Source organism: Sorex araneus, chromosome 1 (assembly GCF_027595985.1).
Source record: "Sorex araneus isolate mSorAra2 chromosome 1, mSorAra2.pri, whole genome shotgun sequence".
NCBI classification, from domain to species: domain Eukaryota; kingdom Metazoa; phylum Chordata; class Mammalia; order Eulipotyphla; family Soricidae; genus Sorex; species Sorex araneus.
Window position 1 is genome coordinate 13533161 of NC_073302.1, and position 14957 is coordinate 13548117.

The 14957-nt window shown below is 53.4% G+C and overlaps 1 protein-coding gene across 3 annotated transcripts in view; it reads left to right on the forward strand.

Annotated features, from left to right (window-relative positions):
• CDK5RAP2 (CDK5 regulatory subunit associated protein 2) overlaps positions 1-14957 on the forward strand; it is a 185789-nt gene that overhangs the window by 78986 nt on the left and 91846 nt on the right. For all 3 annotated transcript variants that reach the window (XM_055143649.1, XM_055143654.1, XM_055143650.1), the window contains exon 13: positions 13204-13374. In XM_055143649.1, coding sequence (XP_054999624.1) covers positions 13204-13374 — 171 coding nt within the window. The remainder of the gene's footprint in view (positions 1-13203; positions 13375-14957) is intronic.

A 14957-nucleotide genomic window follows, 5' to 3' on the forward strand; every position in this document is an offset into this window, starting at 1 on the left:
AGATAAAAGGACAGCTTCTGCCCGCACCGGGGCCTGAGGGAGTGTTGCCTCGGGTGGGTTTTTATAAAGAGTTCTCTGAGCAGTACACAGAGCCTTGCACAATGCCCCTTTCAATAAAAGCAATTTTGCACAGCGCCGGATCAATGTCATCCGAGTTGGTAAGCTTGTAAAGCATTAAGACTTTTGGTTCCCGGGACCGTGTCTGGCTGGGTGCCATTATCCCCTATTCTTGGACACGAGTGGCGGAAATCGGGGAGAATTCTATAGCGGCACGGGTGAGCCCGACTCCCGGCCTCCACCACGGCCCCCAGGCGAGTCCTGCTAGTTTCGCCGAGCTGCCTCGTTGCTTCCTGACATGCCAACTCGACTTCCTTTTCGAAGCGATCACACCGCCTTTGGCTCCTGCCAAAACCCGCGTGTTGCGGTCTCGTTGTGCTTGCCCCGAGCATCCGGGGGCAGGGGAAGCCTGGACCGGGGCCTGTGGCCTCCAAGTGTCCGGTCCTGCGCACCTGAGTGTTGGGCTTTGAGTAACTATTGCTTTGGTTTATGTTCGTTGCCGGTGACGTCAGTGACCTCCCGCTGGACTCAGCATCGGCTGGGACTTGTGGTTTGTTCACGGGTGACTCAAGGACGTTTTCGGAGTTTTTGCACCGATGCAGCCCTTGGGTAGGCCTGGCGAGCACGACCTTTGGCTTTTACTTTGGAAATCTTATGGCAGCCAGAAAGGTCAAAAGATAATAAAAAAGGGGGCGCTGGAGCAGTAGCATAGCGGATAGGGCGTTTGCTTTGAACACCACTGACCCGGGTTCAATTCCCAGCATCCCATATGGTCTCCGAGCACCGCCAGGAGTAATTCCTGATTGCATCAGCCAGGAGTAACCCCTGTGCATCGCCGGATGTGACCCAAAAAGCAAAAAAAAAAAGGAAAGAAAAGAAAAGAATGATGGTCTTTGTGGCGGGCACTTTCTGCCCTTTTCTTTTTCCCCTCGAGGCAGCGTTGCTTACAGCACTGTCCCTGGTAGGGTAATCATGCATTTCGCTTTCCCTCCCTTCAACATCCAGCCCTCGTCCAGAGTAACCGCTACCCTTCATTGTTACCGTAAAGGAAAAGGTGTCTGCCGTAAAGGCAGGCTGGGGTGGGGGGCAGGAGGGAAACTGAGGACACTGGTGGAGGGACGTGGACACGGGTGAAGGGATTTGGTGTTGGGACATTTTGTACCGGAAACCCAATCATGATAGTTTTGTAACTTTGTCATTCATGGTGATTAAAGAAAAAAATCAGGGGAAGAAAAACAACAACAGCAACAGATGCTCTCCTAGCTAGATATCTTAGTTTTTATTGTTGTTGTTTGGGGAGGGGGCGGCGGGGAGGGAACCCTGTTTAGGAGTGACTCCTGGCTCCACACACAGGGGCCATTCCCTAGAATGCTCAGGGGACCATCAGGGATCGAACCTGGGTTGGCTGCGTGCAAGCAAGCACTCGCCCCCCCTACCCCCCCGTACCATGGCTCTGACCCCTGGCTCCCTTAATTCTGCTATGCTGCCTGGCCCCCCAGAGAGCACCTTTCAAGGACCTTTCAAGGACCTGTGGGAATAAGCCACTGAGCCCAGTGTTCCCGGTGGCGGGGGTCTCAGCTCCTGTGGCCCGAAGTAGGACCGCCACCTGCCTTCTCACATCCTTGCCTCCACTCGCTGATGCTGAGGTACCATTCGGCTCCAGAGATTTAACGCTCTTCTCTGTGTGACTTTCCTGAAAGGGGAGGAAAGGGGGTCAGTATTTCAGGTTGCTCTCCTGGCTCGGCGCTGTTTGTGCTCCTTGGGGGAGGTGGGGCGAGAGCGGGGCACAGTTTTACTCTTCTCCTGGACACGTGATGCCCGTGAGACGCGGGCCGGCCCCCACCCCCCAGACTGTCTCCTAAGGCGCTCATCTGTCACGAGGCCTGTCACCCGCTCCTCTGACAGGCGTGTGCTTCAGTACCTGGGCCCTCGGCGCGGCGGGGACGCACTTGTGGCGAAAGCCCGGGAATCTAATTAAAGTCCGACCTGTCCCCCAGCTGGCTCGTCCCGCGGGCTTTGACGGGAGTGGGTTTCATTTCAGGGCGGTTCAGCCCGAACCCCTCTGCTTCCCACATGGCGTTCGTTGATGGATAGCTCCAGAGGAGATTGTGACAGCGGCCAGATCATCTCCGGGCGAACCCTAATCAAAGCCCAGCATCTGGGAGACGGTGTCTCGGGCCCGCTGCGCTCGGGCCAAAGTCGCAGAGTTGAGGTCGAGTTTCTCGCACCCCAGGATCAAGGCTTCCTCCCTTGAAAGGAAAAAACACCGAGGTATATTTGATGCACGCTGTTACGTTAGCTTCAGGGGTGCAGCGTGACGGTTCAGCGTTTGTATCAGGGGCTGGAGAGGTAGTGCCGTGGGTTGGACGCTCGCCTTGCGTGGGGCTGAGGTGGGCTCTGACCCTGAGCTTGCCAGGAGTGACCCCTGAATGTAGAGCCAGGAGTGAACCCTGTGTGCTGCTGGGCGTGCCCCCACCCCCCACCTACCCCCCCTCCAAAGCCCCAAAATCCAAATGAACAAAACAAGAAGCTTGCCAAACAAATTCAAACTGAGAGGACCTTGAACACCATTTGTTATATATTGCAGAATCCATCGCCATAATAGTCTAGTTAACATCTATCTCCATATTCAGGCTGATTTTTCTCTTATGATGAGGAACTTGGGGGGAGACGCCCTAGCAGTGCTCGAGTACCCCTAGAGCCGCTCCCTATACACAGGCCTGGTGGTTAGTACTTGGGCCTGGTGATTTGCTACTACTGGACCCATGGTGCCATGGGCCTCCTCCCTGACAGTGCTGGGGGGCTCCTAGGGCTGCATTCTGGGGTGCTTGGGGAGCCCTGGGTATCTGGGGTTTTGCCTGGGGCCTTGTACAAGATGTGAAACCCCGCCCCCCCCCCCCCCCCCCGCGCCTATGAATTAGGGCCCTAGTCTGTGAGCAGGACTATTCAGAACCACGCTCAGGTCTGTAATGTATTATTATTTTGGTAACCAACCTTGCTGTTGTGCATTGCGCGCGCGCACACACACACACACACGAGACTTACTCTAGGTCTGGAGGTTTGTCCCTCTTTATTTATTGATCACGTCCCCTTCCTCTTGCCTTTTCTTCTGTCTTCGTCAGGCCCGATGCTTGGGGTCAGTGTGTGGGTAGCCCCGTCTGCAGTCGACGGATCACCACCAGAGGTTCTGTCTCTGCGAATTCTAGTGTCTCCTGGGAGGGGCCGCATGCGTGGAGGCCTCGAGGCTAGAGTGGGTTTGACGTCTGTCTCCGCCCCGTGCCAGCTGCCCGGAGATCCCGCACAACCTGCTGTATCCCCTCCTCGTCAGAAAAACTCCCTTGTCCCTTGTCTGCTAGGAGCCTGCTGGAAGCTTCCCTGTCTCTTGCCCCTTCATGCAATCCTTCCCGCGCCCGGTTCTACCCCTGTCTCGTTCAGCTGCTGCAGAAGTTTCCTTTTGTACATTTAAAGGTACACCCAGCCCCTCACTGCAAAGCCCGATAAGGTGGGAACTTGATGGATGAGAACCTTCTCGTTCTCCATCTGCCCAGAGATAAAAACCAGCTCGCCTGCTGGGGAGGAGGCGCGCAGGGCTGGCTCGCATCCTGCGGCGCGGTTCTGGACGGTCGGGGTAGCTTCTCTTCAGATCACTCGCTTTCGGAAGGCGACCAGCCCCTCTGCGTGGTCGCCTGTCCCCAATGGCCCCGGGGCGCACAGTGAGCACCCCTGCCGTGGCTGCCTCCGGGGCTTGCTTCCCATCCAGGGGGCTCTCGGATGACGCCCCTGGCTCCGTTGGTTTGGAGGCGGATGAAACAGTTGCCCCAGGGCCTTACAGATACCCGAGGATAGTGCCGTTTCGCCGTCAGGTTGGCTGTCAGTAGATGTCGGTGCTTTCCTCCCAGTCGCCGCTCTGGGGCACGGAGGGCGACGAGACCCGATGGGCAGCCAGGTGCGGGCGCTGCCAGGGCAGAGGACTTGGTGGGTGCAGCCAAGAACGCGCTTTTGCAGCGGGAAGGGCACGGGCACCCCTTGGGTTCTGGTCCTCTGCCCCCTTTTCACTGCACTGGGTGGAAGCTGTTTGGACGCTCTGCGCTTTAGTTCCCGGATTCCCATAAAACTGGTGTGAGTGTCTCTGCCTCGAGGCCAGGAGGGGGTGGCCGTTGAATGAGGGGACGGAGGGAGGGGGCCCGAGTGCTCTGGGGATGATATTTGGGAAGGGTGTTGCTGAGAGCCGGGGGGGCGGGGGGGGCGGGGGAGAGAGGCAGCACCTGGCAGGAGTGGGCCCAGCGAGTCTCGTGGGCGGGATTGGGGTTGGGCGGGGGAGTTGGGGTGTTTTGTGTTTTCCAGGGGGAGAGGACTAGGAGAGGGTGTGACGAACAGTCGGGTTGGCTGCAGGTAAGGCTGCGGGTAGGCTGATCGTGGAGTTCTGGATGGCTGCAGGTTCAAGGAGCTTCTTTCTGCGCTTACCTTGGAGTCCCTGCAGGCTGGTAACCGTGGCTGGGAGACCAGAGGCGTGCGCGGGGCTTGGGGAACGGACCCAGAGACGGGGAGAGTGTTTGCTGTGGGCTGGCTGAGAACTGAAGTCTTAAGAGGGCAGTGGCCGTGTCACCGAGTGGCCACGGAGAAACGCCTTTATCCTCTGCGCCTGCCTGCAGCTCCCATGTTCCTCCTCCTTGAAAGGGGCCCCGTGACTGACTTGTTCAGTCTGAGATTGGGGTGTGCTCCGACGGGGGGCAGGGGCCCTGCCACAACAGAGAGAGAGATATTAAGGTGCTTTCCCTGCATCCTGCTGACCCAGTTCTAGCCCTGATGCTGCCTATGGGCCCCAGAACACCACCAGGCTCACTCCTGGGCACAGAGCAAGGAATTGCCTGTTGGGTTTGAACCACCTGTCTCCACCCCTCCCCCCGGCCCCAGACTTCCCCTGACCCACAAAATAGAACAGATTCCAGATTCTTTTGCTCTTCTGGGTCTGCCCCTATTGGGAAGGCTGACTTGCTCATGGCCTCATCAGTTTTGTTTTGTTTTATTTTCACTTCTGTCCCTTCAAGTGAGGTCTTTGATGGTTCTTGTACTCTCAGAACAAATAGCTGAAAAACCCAGTTTTATCAGAAAGTCCTGTGTTGGGTGTAAGAGTGTCAGAGACTCGATGGTCCTTTGGGTCACAGTTTAAGGTCTTCTCTGCTGTTAACTTCCTCTGAGAACTCAGCCCCGTTCTGTTGGGAGGGTGGCAGTGTCCAGGCCCGGGAGGGTGGCAGTGTCCAGGCCCGGGAGGGTGGCAGTGTCCAGGCCCGGGAGGGTCGCTGTGTCCAGGCCCCGGAGTGTTGCTGTGTCCAGGCTCAGGTTACTCACTGGTGACCAGGAGTGTGGCAGTTGGGCACCGAAGGACTGAGCCTGGTGACTAGTAGCCAGTGGCAGGCATGTCCACAGGTGGAGTGCAGCAATCAGTTGAGGCCAGCCTGGCTGAAATGGTAGGGGGCTGGAGGGAGGTGACCCCGTGTCACTTCTTGATCCTTCGCTGTTGTGCTGGGTGTCCCTCTGCGGTTTCTCGAGCCGCCTCGTGGAATCCGGAAAGTTAGTACTCCCCCACCCGCCTACTGGACCCACTCGGAAGTGCTTGTTCCTTCTCTCGCTACAGAGGGCCGGGGTGCGAGGCGAGGTCTGCCTTTCTTCAGAGCCCGCCACACTAAAGGGAGTTTGGGGCAACCACCAGGATTCTCAGTTTCCAGACTGATGGTTCTGCTCGGGCGAGACATGCAGTCTCCATGCCTTCCCCTAAACATTGCTCATGCTTCCACTGGTGCCGGGCCATCACCTGCCGGCTGGCGTGTTGCCATGGCAGCAGCTGGTCCTCAAGGCCCCCTGAGCACACGTGTCCCCCTCTTCCTGCAGTGGCCCTGCTACTTTGCGTCTTCTCTGCCGGCTCTTCATAGGCGGGGAAGATCTCTGTCCTGCCCTGTTCACTAAAGGAGCCATGGGCCCCGATGAGCAGCCTGGCAGAGTCCCTGAGAAATGGTAGCAGCAGCTCAGGTGAAGGGAAGCCTGTAGCACAAAGTGGATTTATCTCCTGTGGGTGTTTATTTGTTTGTTTGTTTTTTGGTTTTGCTTTTTGGGTCACAGCCAGCGATGTTCAGGGATTACTCCTGGCTCTGCACTCAGGAATCACCCCTGGCAGTACTTGGGGGGCCATCTGGGGATCCCAGGGATCAAACCCAGGTCAGCCTCGTGCAAGGCAAACGCCCTCCCTACTGTACTATTACTCCGGCCCCTTTTGTGGGTGTTAACCCCCTCCCCTCTCCTCCCCTCCCCTCCCCTCTCCTCCCCTCCCCTCCCTTCCCCGTGCTGTTGAGTAGAAAGGGCTCAGAATTTGAGACCAGGTTTGAATTTCAGTGCTGGAACATAACTCCTTGCAAAGCTTTGCAAAACTCTCTCGACCTCTGTGTCTTAGCCTCTGTTCTGTGAATTCAGGACGGATGTACTAGCATGCAGGCAGTCACTCGGGGTAGCAAGAAGGGAAGAATGCCTGGGCCCACACCTGGCTCATCTCCCGTGCTCAGTAAATAATTTCTATTACTGATCTTTATTATGCCAGGGGAGATTTTGAGTGGTGTCACTTTTCTCCGGGCCCTGCTTTATGCTGGGGGCCCAACTGTCCTCAGATTATACACAGGCACGCACGCATGTACATCAGCTCTGGGGCCCCGTTCAGTGGGTCTTGGGTTAAGAGACCCCAGTCTCTTTTGTGAGATTCTGGAACGGTCATCTATCTGACCAGGGGGCATGGGGGAAATAGAACACAGTATGAGTAGTCTTTGTTACTTAAAACATGCAATAATCCTTTAAAAAATATTACTGTAGTTGAAGTCATAAGATTAAAGTGATGTTAATAGTTATGCTTTTGGTTTATGGTTATTTCATATCCACCGAGTGCCAGAACACTGTTCCTGGGTCACCTCTAGTCTGCTTCTTCCCTCCGTGCAACACTTCGTGACCTTAGTTCCATCATTTTGGATGCTTTTCATTTGCTTGCTCTGTCTCTTCATGGACCACGTGGGGCAGAGAGGATCTGGTATTCATCCTTCCCTCCTCTCACTTGTTGCATGTGATAGCCCTCTCTAAAATCCAAGTGGTAGCAGAAGACAAGATTTTACCTCTTCTTACAGCTCAGTAGTATTCCCCTGTGTATATAGACCTCAGGCTTCCTTCCTGGAGTCGGGGCGCCTCCACGCCGTGGCAGGGCGGCAGAGACTAAGCCTAAGGTCCACTCATACCTTAAGCACGAGCTTCATTCCCTCGAGCTTTGCTCCCCCAGCTGGGGGCTCTCGGGTGTGGGAACTCCTGTGTGTGGCGGCGCCCACGTGTGCCCCCTGCCCGTGCCTGGCCCTCGCTGCGCCTCTGTGCGGAGCATGGACTTACTCTGCCGAGTAACCACGCAGTCAGGACACCCCCCTCCTCCATGATGTGTGTCTGCACTATCACAAATCACAGGAGCTCAACAGACACTGCAGGGTGTGTGTCTGTAGGACAGACTCGTCACCTAGCCTGCCGCTTTCGAATGGCCTTCTTGGGCAGTTGGCCCGGCGGCCTTTCTGAGGTCGGTGAACGTTGAGTTTCTGCATGTATATTTGGTGATGTACACGTGGGTAATTTTTAAAAATTGAATCTCCATGAGATAGTTACAAAAATTTCATGTTTGAGTTTTGAATACCTATCCCTCCACCAGTGCACATCCTCCACCACCAATGTCCCCAGTATACCCCCCCCCTTTCTAAACTCCCTCCTGCCTCCATGGCAGACAATTTTCCCCCATACTCTGTCTCTATTTTGGGGCATTATGGCTTGCAGTATAGATACTGAGAGGCTATCACGTTTGGTTCTTTCTCTACTTTCAGTACTTACCTTCCATCCTGAACGATTCTTCTAATCATCATTGACTTAGTGATCGACTTGGGTAATTCTTGAGGTCATATTTTCATTAGAAAGACCATTCATGAAGCTTGAGAGATAGATAGTACAGGAGGTAGGGCTCTTGCCTTTCACGAAGCTGACTCAGGTTTGATCCCCAGAATTCCACAGGGTCTCCAGAGCGCATCAGGAGTGATCCCTGAGTGCAGAGCCACGGGTCTGAGCTAAATAATGAACACAGTTGAGTGTGCCCCCCAAATGGAAGGAAGAAATGAAGGAAGGAAGATCATTTTTGAACATATTCTCACGACCAACTCAAACAATCATTAAGTAGACTAGAATTCTGGTGAAATTCTAGAAGTCTGGTTTACATCATGTTGTAAACCAGTGCTCCTTCAATAGAAAGTAAGCTGATTAAGAATTTGAGAGCCCCGGTGGCAATCTAAGAAACGCAAATTCATGCTCTTGTGTGCAGAGCCATATCTTGTCAGTTAAATTAGCAAACATTTAGGAGAACTGGAGTGCCGGTGATGAGAAGTGAAAGCATTTAGTTTTGCTGATGGTATGTGTAGTCTCCCTGTCTTTTTTGAAGAAAGTTTGCTGGTCTATAGAATAGATTCTCAAAACATACCCTTTTTCTTAATTTCACTCAGGCATTTAGCCTGAAAAAAAAAATCAAAACTTAGGAAAAAATCCCAAACTTGTTTCACTCCTAGAGGTATTTGCTGAGCTTCCTGTCAGAGCAGAGGGTTGGAGGAAGTAGGTCAGTGATTTCTGATACTCTGACTAAATTGGATGCTCTGAAGATGACAGTGCGCATCGCCGGGTGTCCGTGGCCTGCCTTTTGAAGTGAGATAAAGCAGTAGCAGTGGCCCAAGACAACAGCAGCCTCGGAGAGTTGATCAACAGAACTCTCTCCCCTAGGTGATAGGGGGCCCAGGGGCAGTGGCGGAAGATGTGGGCGCTCTGGGGGGGTGTGCGGTGTTAGGGCGATGTGTCCATGGGACACTGTTGTCAATCTCAGGAACCCAGCAATGATTCGGTGGGAAATGCCAGGGCCAGAGAGGTAGTTGAGAAGTATCTCTCGCCCCTGCAAAGATGCACAGTACCACTTACCTCGTGTCAGGCCAACCCTGGCTCCCATTCCCGGCTGGGGTCCTCTGAGTATCAGCAGGCGTGGCCCACTCCTTCCACCCCAAACAACATCAAAAAAAAAAAAAGTCTCTTGACTTTATACTTTAACACTTGACTTTGCATGTACATGTGTGTGCATGGTTACCATTATCATTTCCTTGGTAGTTATGCTGTGTGTATTGGAATGAATAGAGTAAAAGGGGGGAAGACAGCAGCCCAAATTGTATTAGAGTTGCAAATGAATAAAGACCCAAAGGAACCTCTGGGTCCTTACTCAGTTGAATGGGTTTATTGGTTTGTTGTGTGGGGGAATGGTTGTTGCTTTGTTTTTTTTTTCTCTTTCGCCTCTGCTGTGCCCCCCCTCCATGTTTTTTTATCCTTTACTTTAGGATTCTGTTAATGTTGCCTTAGTGTTATTTGTGTAATAAAAAAAGAATCTTCTTAGCTCCCTCTAGAATTGAATTTCTATTTACTGACATTTACAATTCACGATGGGTTCTTGGTCCAGTTGTTTTGGATTAAAGGTCCAGGGCTGTCTTATCATCATCTGTTTGCCCAAGAAAAAAAAAAAGCATTTAATTTTTGAAGGGTTTCTTTGTTTCTTTCCAACACAACATTGCTTTACAAGTGCTTACTTTTCTCCCCCACATTGTGGATGTGGTTTCTACGCAGTATTAAAATATTTCTAAAAAAATCGATCAAAAAAGTCACATCATTTTGAAGCATTCATGATCACGTTTTGGTATTTCAGGTTTTGAATCTGTGATGAGTTTGTTTTTTTTTAAATCTGCTTTTATGGAAAATCTCAGATGCCCCCTGAGAGGAGATAATAGTGTTCCGAGCCTGGAACCACCACTGCACCGCAGCACTCGTGAACTTGGGCACCGTCTCTCGCAGCTGCACCTGCCGTCAGCCCCTCTCCATCGGCACAGGCCGTCTTAGCTCAAGTCATCCCGACACACGATGTTTGTCCTTTTTCAGTGTTCTCTTGAGGGGCTCCCAGCAGTGCTCTGGGTTGTGTGGGGCGGGCGGTGAGAATTCCTAGTGCTCCAGCCTACCACCCGCAGCCTGAGGCGCAGAGCTGCTGGGCCCTGGGTTCTGGGGCCTCCTTGGTGGTGCTTGGGGCGGGGGCTGGCCCTGGCCACACCAAAAATGCTCAAGGATCATGTGGTGCCAGGGGTGGGGGTCCTGTACCCCACCTCCACTGAACCCCTGCAGTGTTGTTGAGAAAAGTTACTGTCTTCCGGGCTGGAGAGATAGTCAGTGTTATTGATGTTATTTATTCAGTGTTATTTAATGTTATTCAATGCCTGGCTGGAGCGATAGCACAGCGGTAGGGCGTTTGCCTTTTACGCGGCCGACCTGAGTTCGATTCCTCCGCCCCTCTCGGAGAGCCCGGCAAGCTACTGAGAGTATCTCGCCCGCACAGCAGAGCCTGGCAAGCTACCTGTGGCGTATTGGATATGCCAAAAAACAGTAACAATAAGTCTCACAATGGAGACGTTACTGGTGCCTGCTCTAACCAATTGATGAGAGCAACGGAATGACAGTGACAGTGACAGTGGCAGTTATTCAGTGCCACTTAATGTCTCGATTTCCCTGATCCTTGTGAAACTTGGGTTTGTTCGAGTCAGGAGGCAGACTTAGCACAGGCTGGCCTGTCCCTTTCATGAAACATTCCCCCCCACTCTCCCGCCTCTTCCCTGTGGGGGTGCCGTGCTGGAGCTGCCGGGGCCCTGGGGGTCCCACAGGCAGTGCCTGGGAGCACACTTGTCAGCGTTGTGCGGGTGCCGGGGGTTGAACGTGTGCCCTCTTGGCGGCGAAGGTGGATGCCCTGCCACAGCTGCTTCCCCGGATCCTAAAGCCTCTTTACTCTGAAGTAATTTCAGAGAGGACAGATGTGACGATAACACAGTTCCCACTGGGCCTTCACCCCACTTCCTATAGCGGTAAGGGAAGTCCCTGCTGGACTCTTACCAGATTCAGGAGATGAGCGTGGGCTCGAGACTCTCACCGAATCTATAGGCTATTGAGTTTTGCCCATTTCTCCAACCGAGCTTCTTTTCTGGTCCAAGATTCTACACATGATGATTTGCCCCTATCGCTTCTTTTTCTTTTTTTCCCCTCTTGGCATTTTGGGTCACACCCAGTGATGCTCAGGAGTTACTCCTGGCTCTACATTCCGAGTTATTCTTGGCTCTGCACACAGGAATTGCTTGAGGGACTACACGGGATTCCAGGGATTGAACTCAGTGGGCCGCGTGTAAGGCAAACACCCTACCCACTGGACCGTCACTGCATCCTGGCCCCATGCCCTCTCTTCTTAGTCTCATTCAACGAGGGACAACTTTGTCAGTCTTGGTTCTCTATGACTGTTGAAGAGGACCGAACCAGTGTTTTGGAAAAGCCTCCCACTTTGTTGGTTTTGGTTTTTGGATCACACCCAGCGGCACTCAGGGCTGACTCCTGGCTCTGCACTCAGGAATCACACTCGCTGGGCTGCTGGGGCTGTCGGGGCATCTAGGGTGCCGGGGATTGAGTCCGGGCCAGCCGTGTGCACGGCAGACGCCCTTCCCACTGAACTGTTGCTCTGGGCTCCGAAGCCCCTCACTTAGGACCTGTCTGACATCTCTTTCCTGACTAGATGCAGATGGTACATGTTGGGCAGGAATAGCACAGACACGACGCAGGCACCAGAGTGTTCTGGGGACTCTGAGGTGACAAGGAAGTCACCGAAATAAATAAAGCCGTATTGTTGGACCAGCCAGTCAGCTTAGTACACAGTTCAGTTTATGTTTGTCCTGCTCGCAGTTTTTCGGTTTCTGTTTTGTTTATTTTGGACCTCCCAAACAGTGCTCAGGGCCCAGAGGCCCCTCCCAGTGGTTCTCGGCACCTGGGCCAGTGGTTCGGCATCAGGACCCAAGGATGCTGAGCTGCTTTGCCCCGCTGGGCCGGGGTCTACCCGGGCATGCCTGGAGGTACTGACAGTTGGTAACTTGGTGCCCGGGCTCCAGCTGGGCTCAGCTGCGTGGAAGGCCTGTACCTCGACTCCTGTGCTTGCTCTTTGACCCCAGCTTCAGGGGTTTGAATTTTATTTCCAAAAGAAGTTTCTGAGTATGTGTTTGGTTTGTGGCACATCTAAAAAACGGGCGCTGTTCTCTTTTTCTCTGTTCCTTCTCTGCTCCAGCAGCCACTGGATTTCCTTTGTGCTTCAGGATGGTATGCGATGCCCACGTTGCTGTGTCGGTTGGGGTCTCTTCACTCCGCTCTCCCCGCCTGAACAGTGTTTCTGACGCGTTTCTAGGGATCGTGCCTCACTTGCCTCTGTCACTGCAGAGTGTGCCACCGGGAACGTGGATGGCGACACTTGGGCTCGGTGACAGTGGGTGCTTGGCAGCCCTTTGCTGTGGTGAAGTTCGTGCTTCAGGATCCCGGAGCACATCTTGCAGTGTTTCGCACTTCGGTCACCGTAATGCCCAGCCCCGCCTGTTTTCTGTTTGTCTCCCTGCCTCGTAACACGAGCACTTTCCAGGCTTTTGTGAGCACCGCTTGTCAAGAGTGCCTCCCCCCACCTCTGCGCCCCCTGATCACGAAAGTGGTGCAGGCTTATTTAGAGATGGTGCAAATTCCAAAAAATTAAAATAGAAAATCATCTACTTAGGCACTAGACTGTTCTTATTTCGATGTGCACCCTCAGAGTCTTCACAGTATTTCTATAAGTACTTAGAGAATATCTTAGCGTCATGTTATGTCAGGGCCCTGTTTTGTTCTTACTTATAATTGTGTGTTTTTCACCCCATACTCTTCCCCGCATCCATTCCCTGGATGGTGTCTGGTTTTGCTGCCGGGTAAATGATATGATAGATACATCATTTATAAATGATATCATAGATATGTGACATAATAGACATAGAGATATCTATATAAATGATACATAGATATCTCTACAATGATTTTTCCAGATTTCACTCGTGACTGGGAGAAAGCGAGAACCCTTCTTGTGATACCACGCAGCGGGCAGCTCTCCCCAGGATGGAGAACAAGTGAGAAGCTGGTTCCTTGAAATCTCTGTCAAGTAAATTTCCACTTTCCCCTTTTCTTCTGGTGTAGGACCTCCGAAGTGAAGTTGAGAAACTACGCAGTGAGGCCAAGGAAAGAGAGAGAGCCACGGAGAAGCGGCACAAGAGCCCTTTGGGTGAAGGTCAGCAGAAGCTGCCGGACCCCGAGCAGGATACGGGGCGCCTCCCGGAAAGTGCCCGTCAGAAGGACCTCATGCTTCAGGTACCCTTGTGGTGGCACGGTTTCTCCTCTTCTCTTTGGAATTCTGACTTGATATGGACGTTCCCCCACCTTCTCATTTTTAACATACTCTGTTGCAGGAATATCTATTTAAGAACCAGGTGGCAAAAGTGACCATAGTCTTTCTTCATCGCTGACTCTCAGAGCGTTTTCGAGCCCCCTCTGTGGCATTGAGGCCTGGGCCACTGCGGCGGGGTGGGCTGGGGGAAGTATGGAGAAGGAGAAGCTCAGAGCAGGGAAGGGAGTGCTTTGGGTCACGTGACCAGTGAGTGGCAGGGCGCCCCCTCGCCCCCAGCCCCCCTGCCGTCGGGGCACTTGCTCAGAGTGCTGCCAGGCCCTCTCCCACCTCCGTGCTCTCCCTCTTAACCTCCCTTTTATCCTGGGATCTCCCCCTTCTTGTTTGGAGATGCAGTGATTTTTTTTTTTTTTTTTTGCTTTTTGGGTTACACCTGGCAATGCACAGGGCTCACTCCTGGCTCTGCACTCAGGAATCACCCCTGGCGGTGCTCAGGGGACCATATGGGATGCTGGGAATCAAACCCGGGTCGGCCGCGTGCAAGGCAAATGCCTTACCCACTGTGCTACTGCTCCAGCCCTGATGCAGTGAATTTTTGATGGAGCTCAGAGGTACAGGCAGCCACGATGGTTGGCCCACGGGTGTTTAGCTCTGCTTCCTGTGAGGGATCAAGAGCTTTAGCTCCAGAGACTTAAATCCAGGGGTGAGTGGCCCAGAGCTGACAGCTGCCTGGGCTCCAGTGGTACCCACGTGGCACCGGCTTTCTCCCCTCCACTCCAGCTGTTGGGGTGAGCGGCCATCCGGAAGTCGGCGGGCTTCTGCGAAACAGAGAACCGCCAGTGGGCGGTGGAGGCCCAGCACCCTCGGAAGCAGGAGGTGCAGCCCGGTTTCGAGCCCTTGCTCCGTCCACTCACGGGACATGGAAGGTTTACTCTCCCTTGGCGTAAAACTAGAAAAACTCAGTCCTGCGAGGTCGCTGCTCCCCCAGGCCTCCTGATTGGGTTCGGGGGGAGATGGGGAGTGTTCCCCGCCATCAGGGATGAAAGATGCTGGCAGTGGGCGTCCTCCAGCAGATCTGAGCACTTCGCCCTCCAAGGTGGAGGTCGGCGGACGGTGGCCCGAGCCCCGTATCCAGGAGCGAAGGCACAGGCGAGAGAGAGCAGCGCTGCCCAGGGGCGTGAGGAACAGGGCGAGGAGAAAAGCCTGCACAAATCCAACACGACCCCATCTTTACATGAGGAAGATGATCGGGAGCTCATACAGGAAGACAACTGGAAAAGAACGCCCTGTGGAGACTGGAAGTATGACTCCATTGATATAAAAGGTTTCCTGGATGAGTTAGGACAGCTGGAAGATAAAATTGAGTAATTTTTCTAGAAAAATAGAATTCACCAAACACAACGATGGGAGACAAAAAAGATAAGTAAATAAGAGTCTTGATTCAAGAGTTCCATTATATCACTACTAGGAGCCCTAAAATGTTAGAACAGGTGAAGCAGAGCGAAGAAAGGGCTTTTTGTGCTTTTAGAAAGCACAGTGAGAGAGAGGG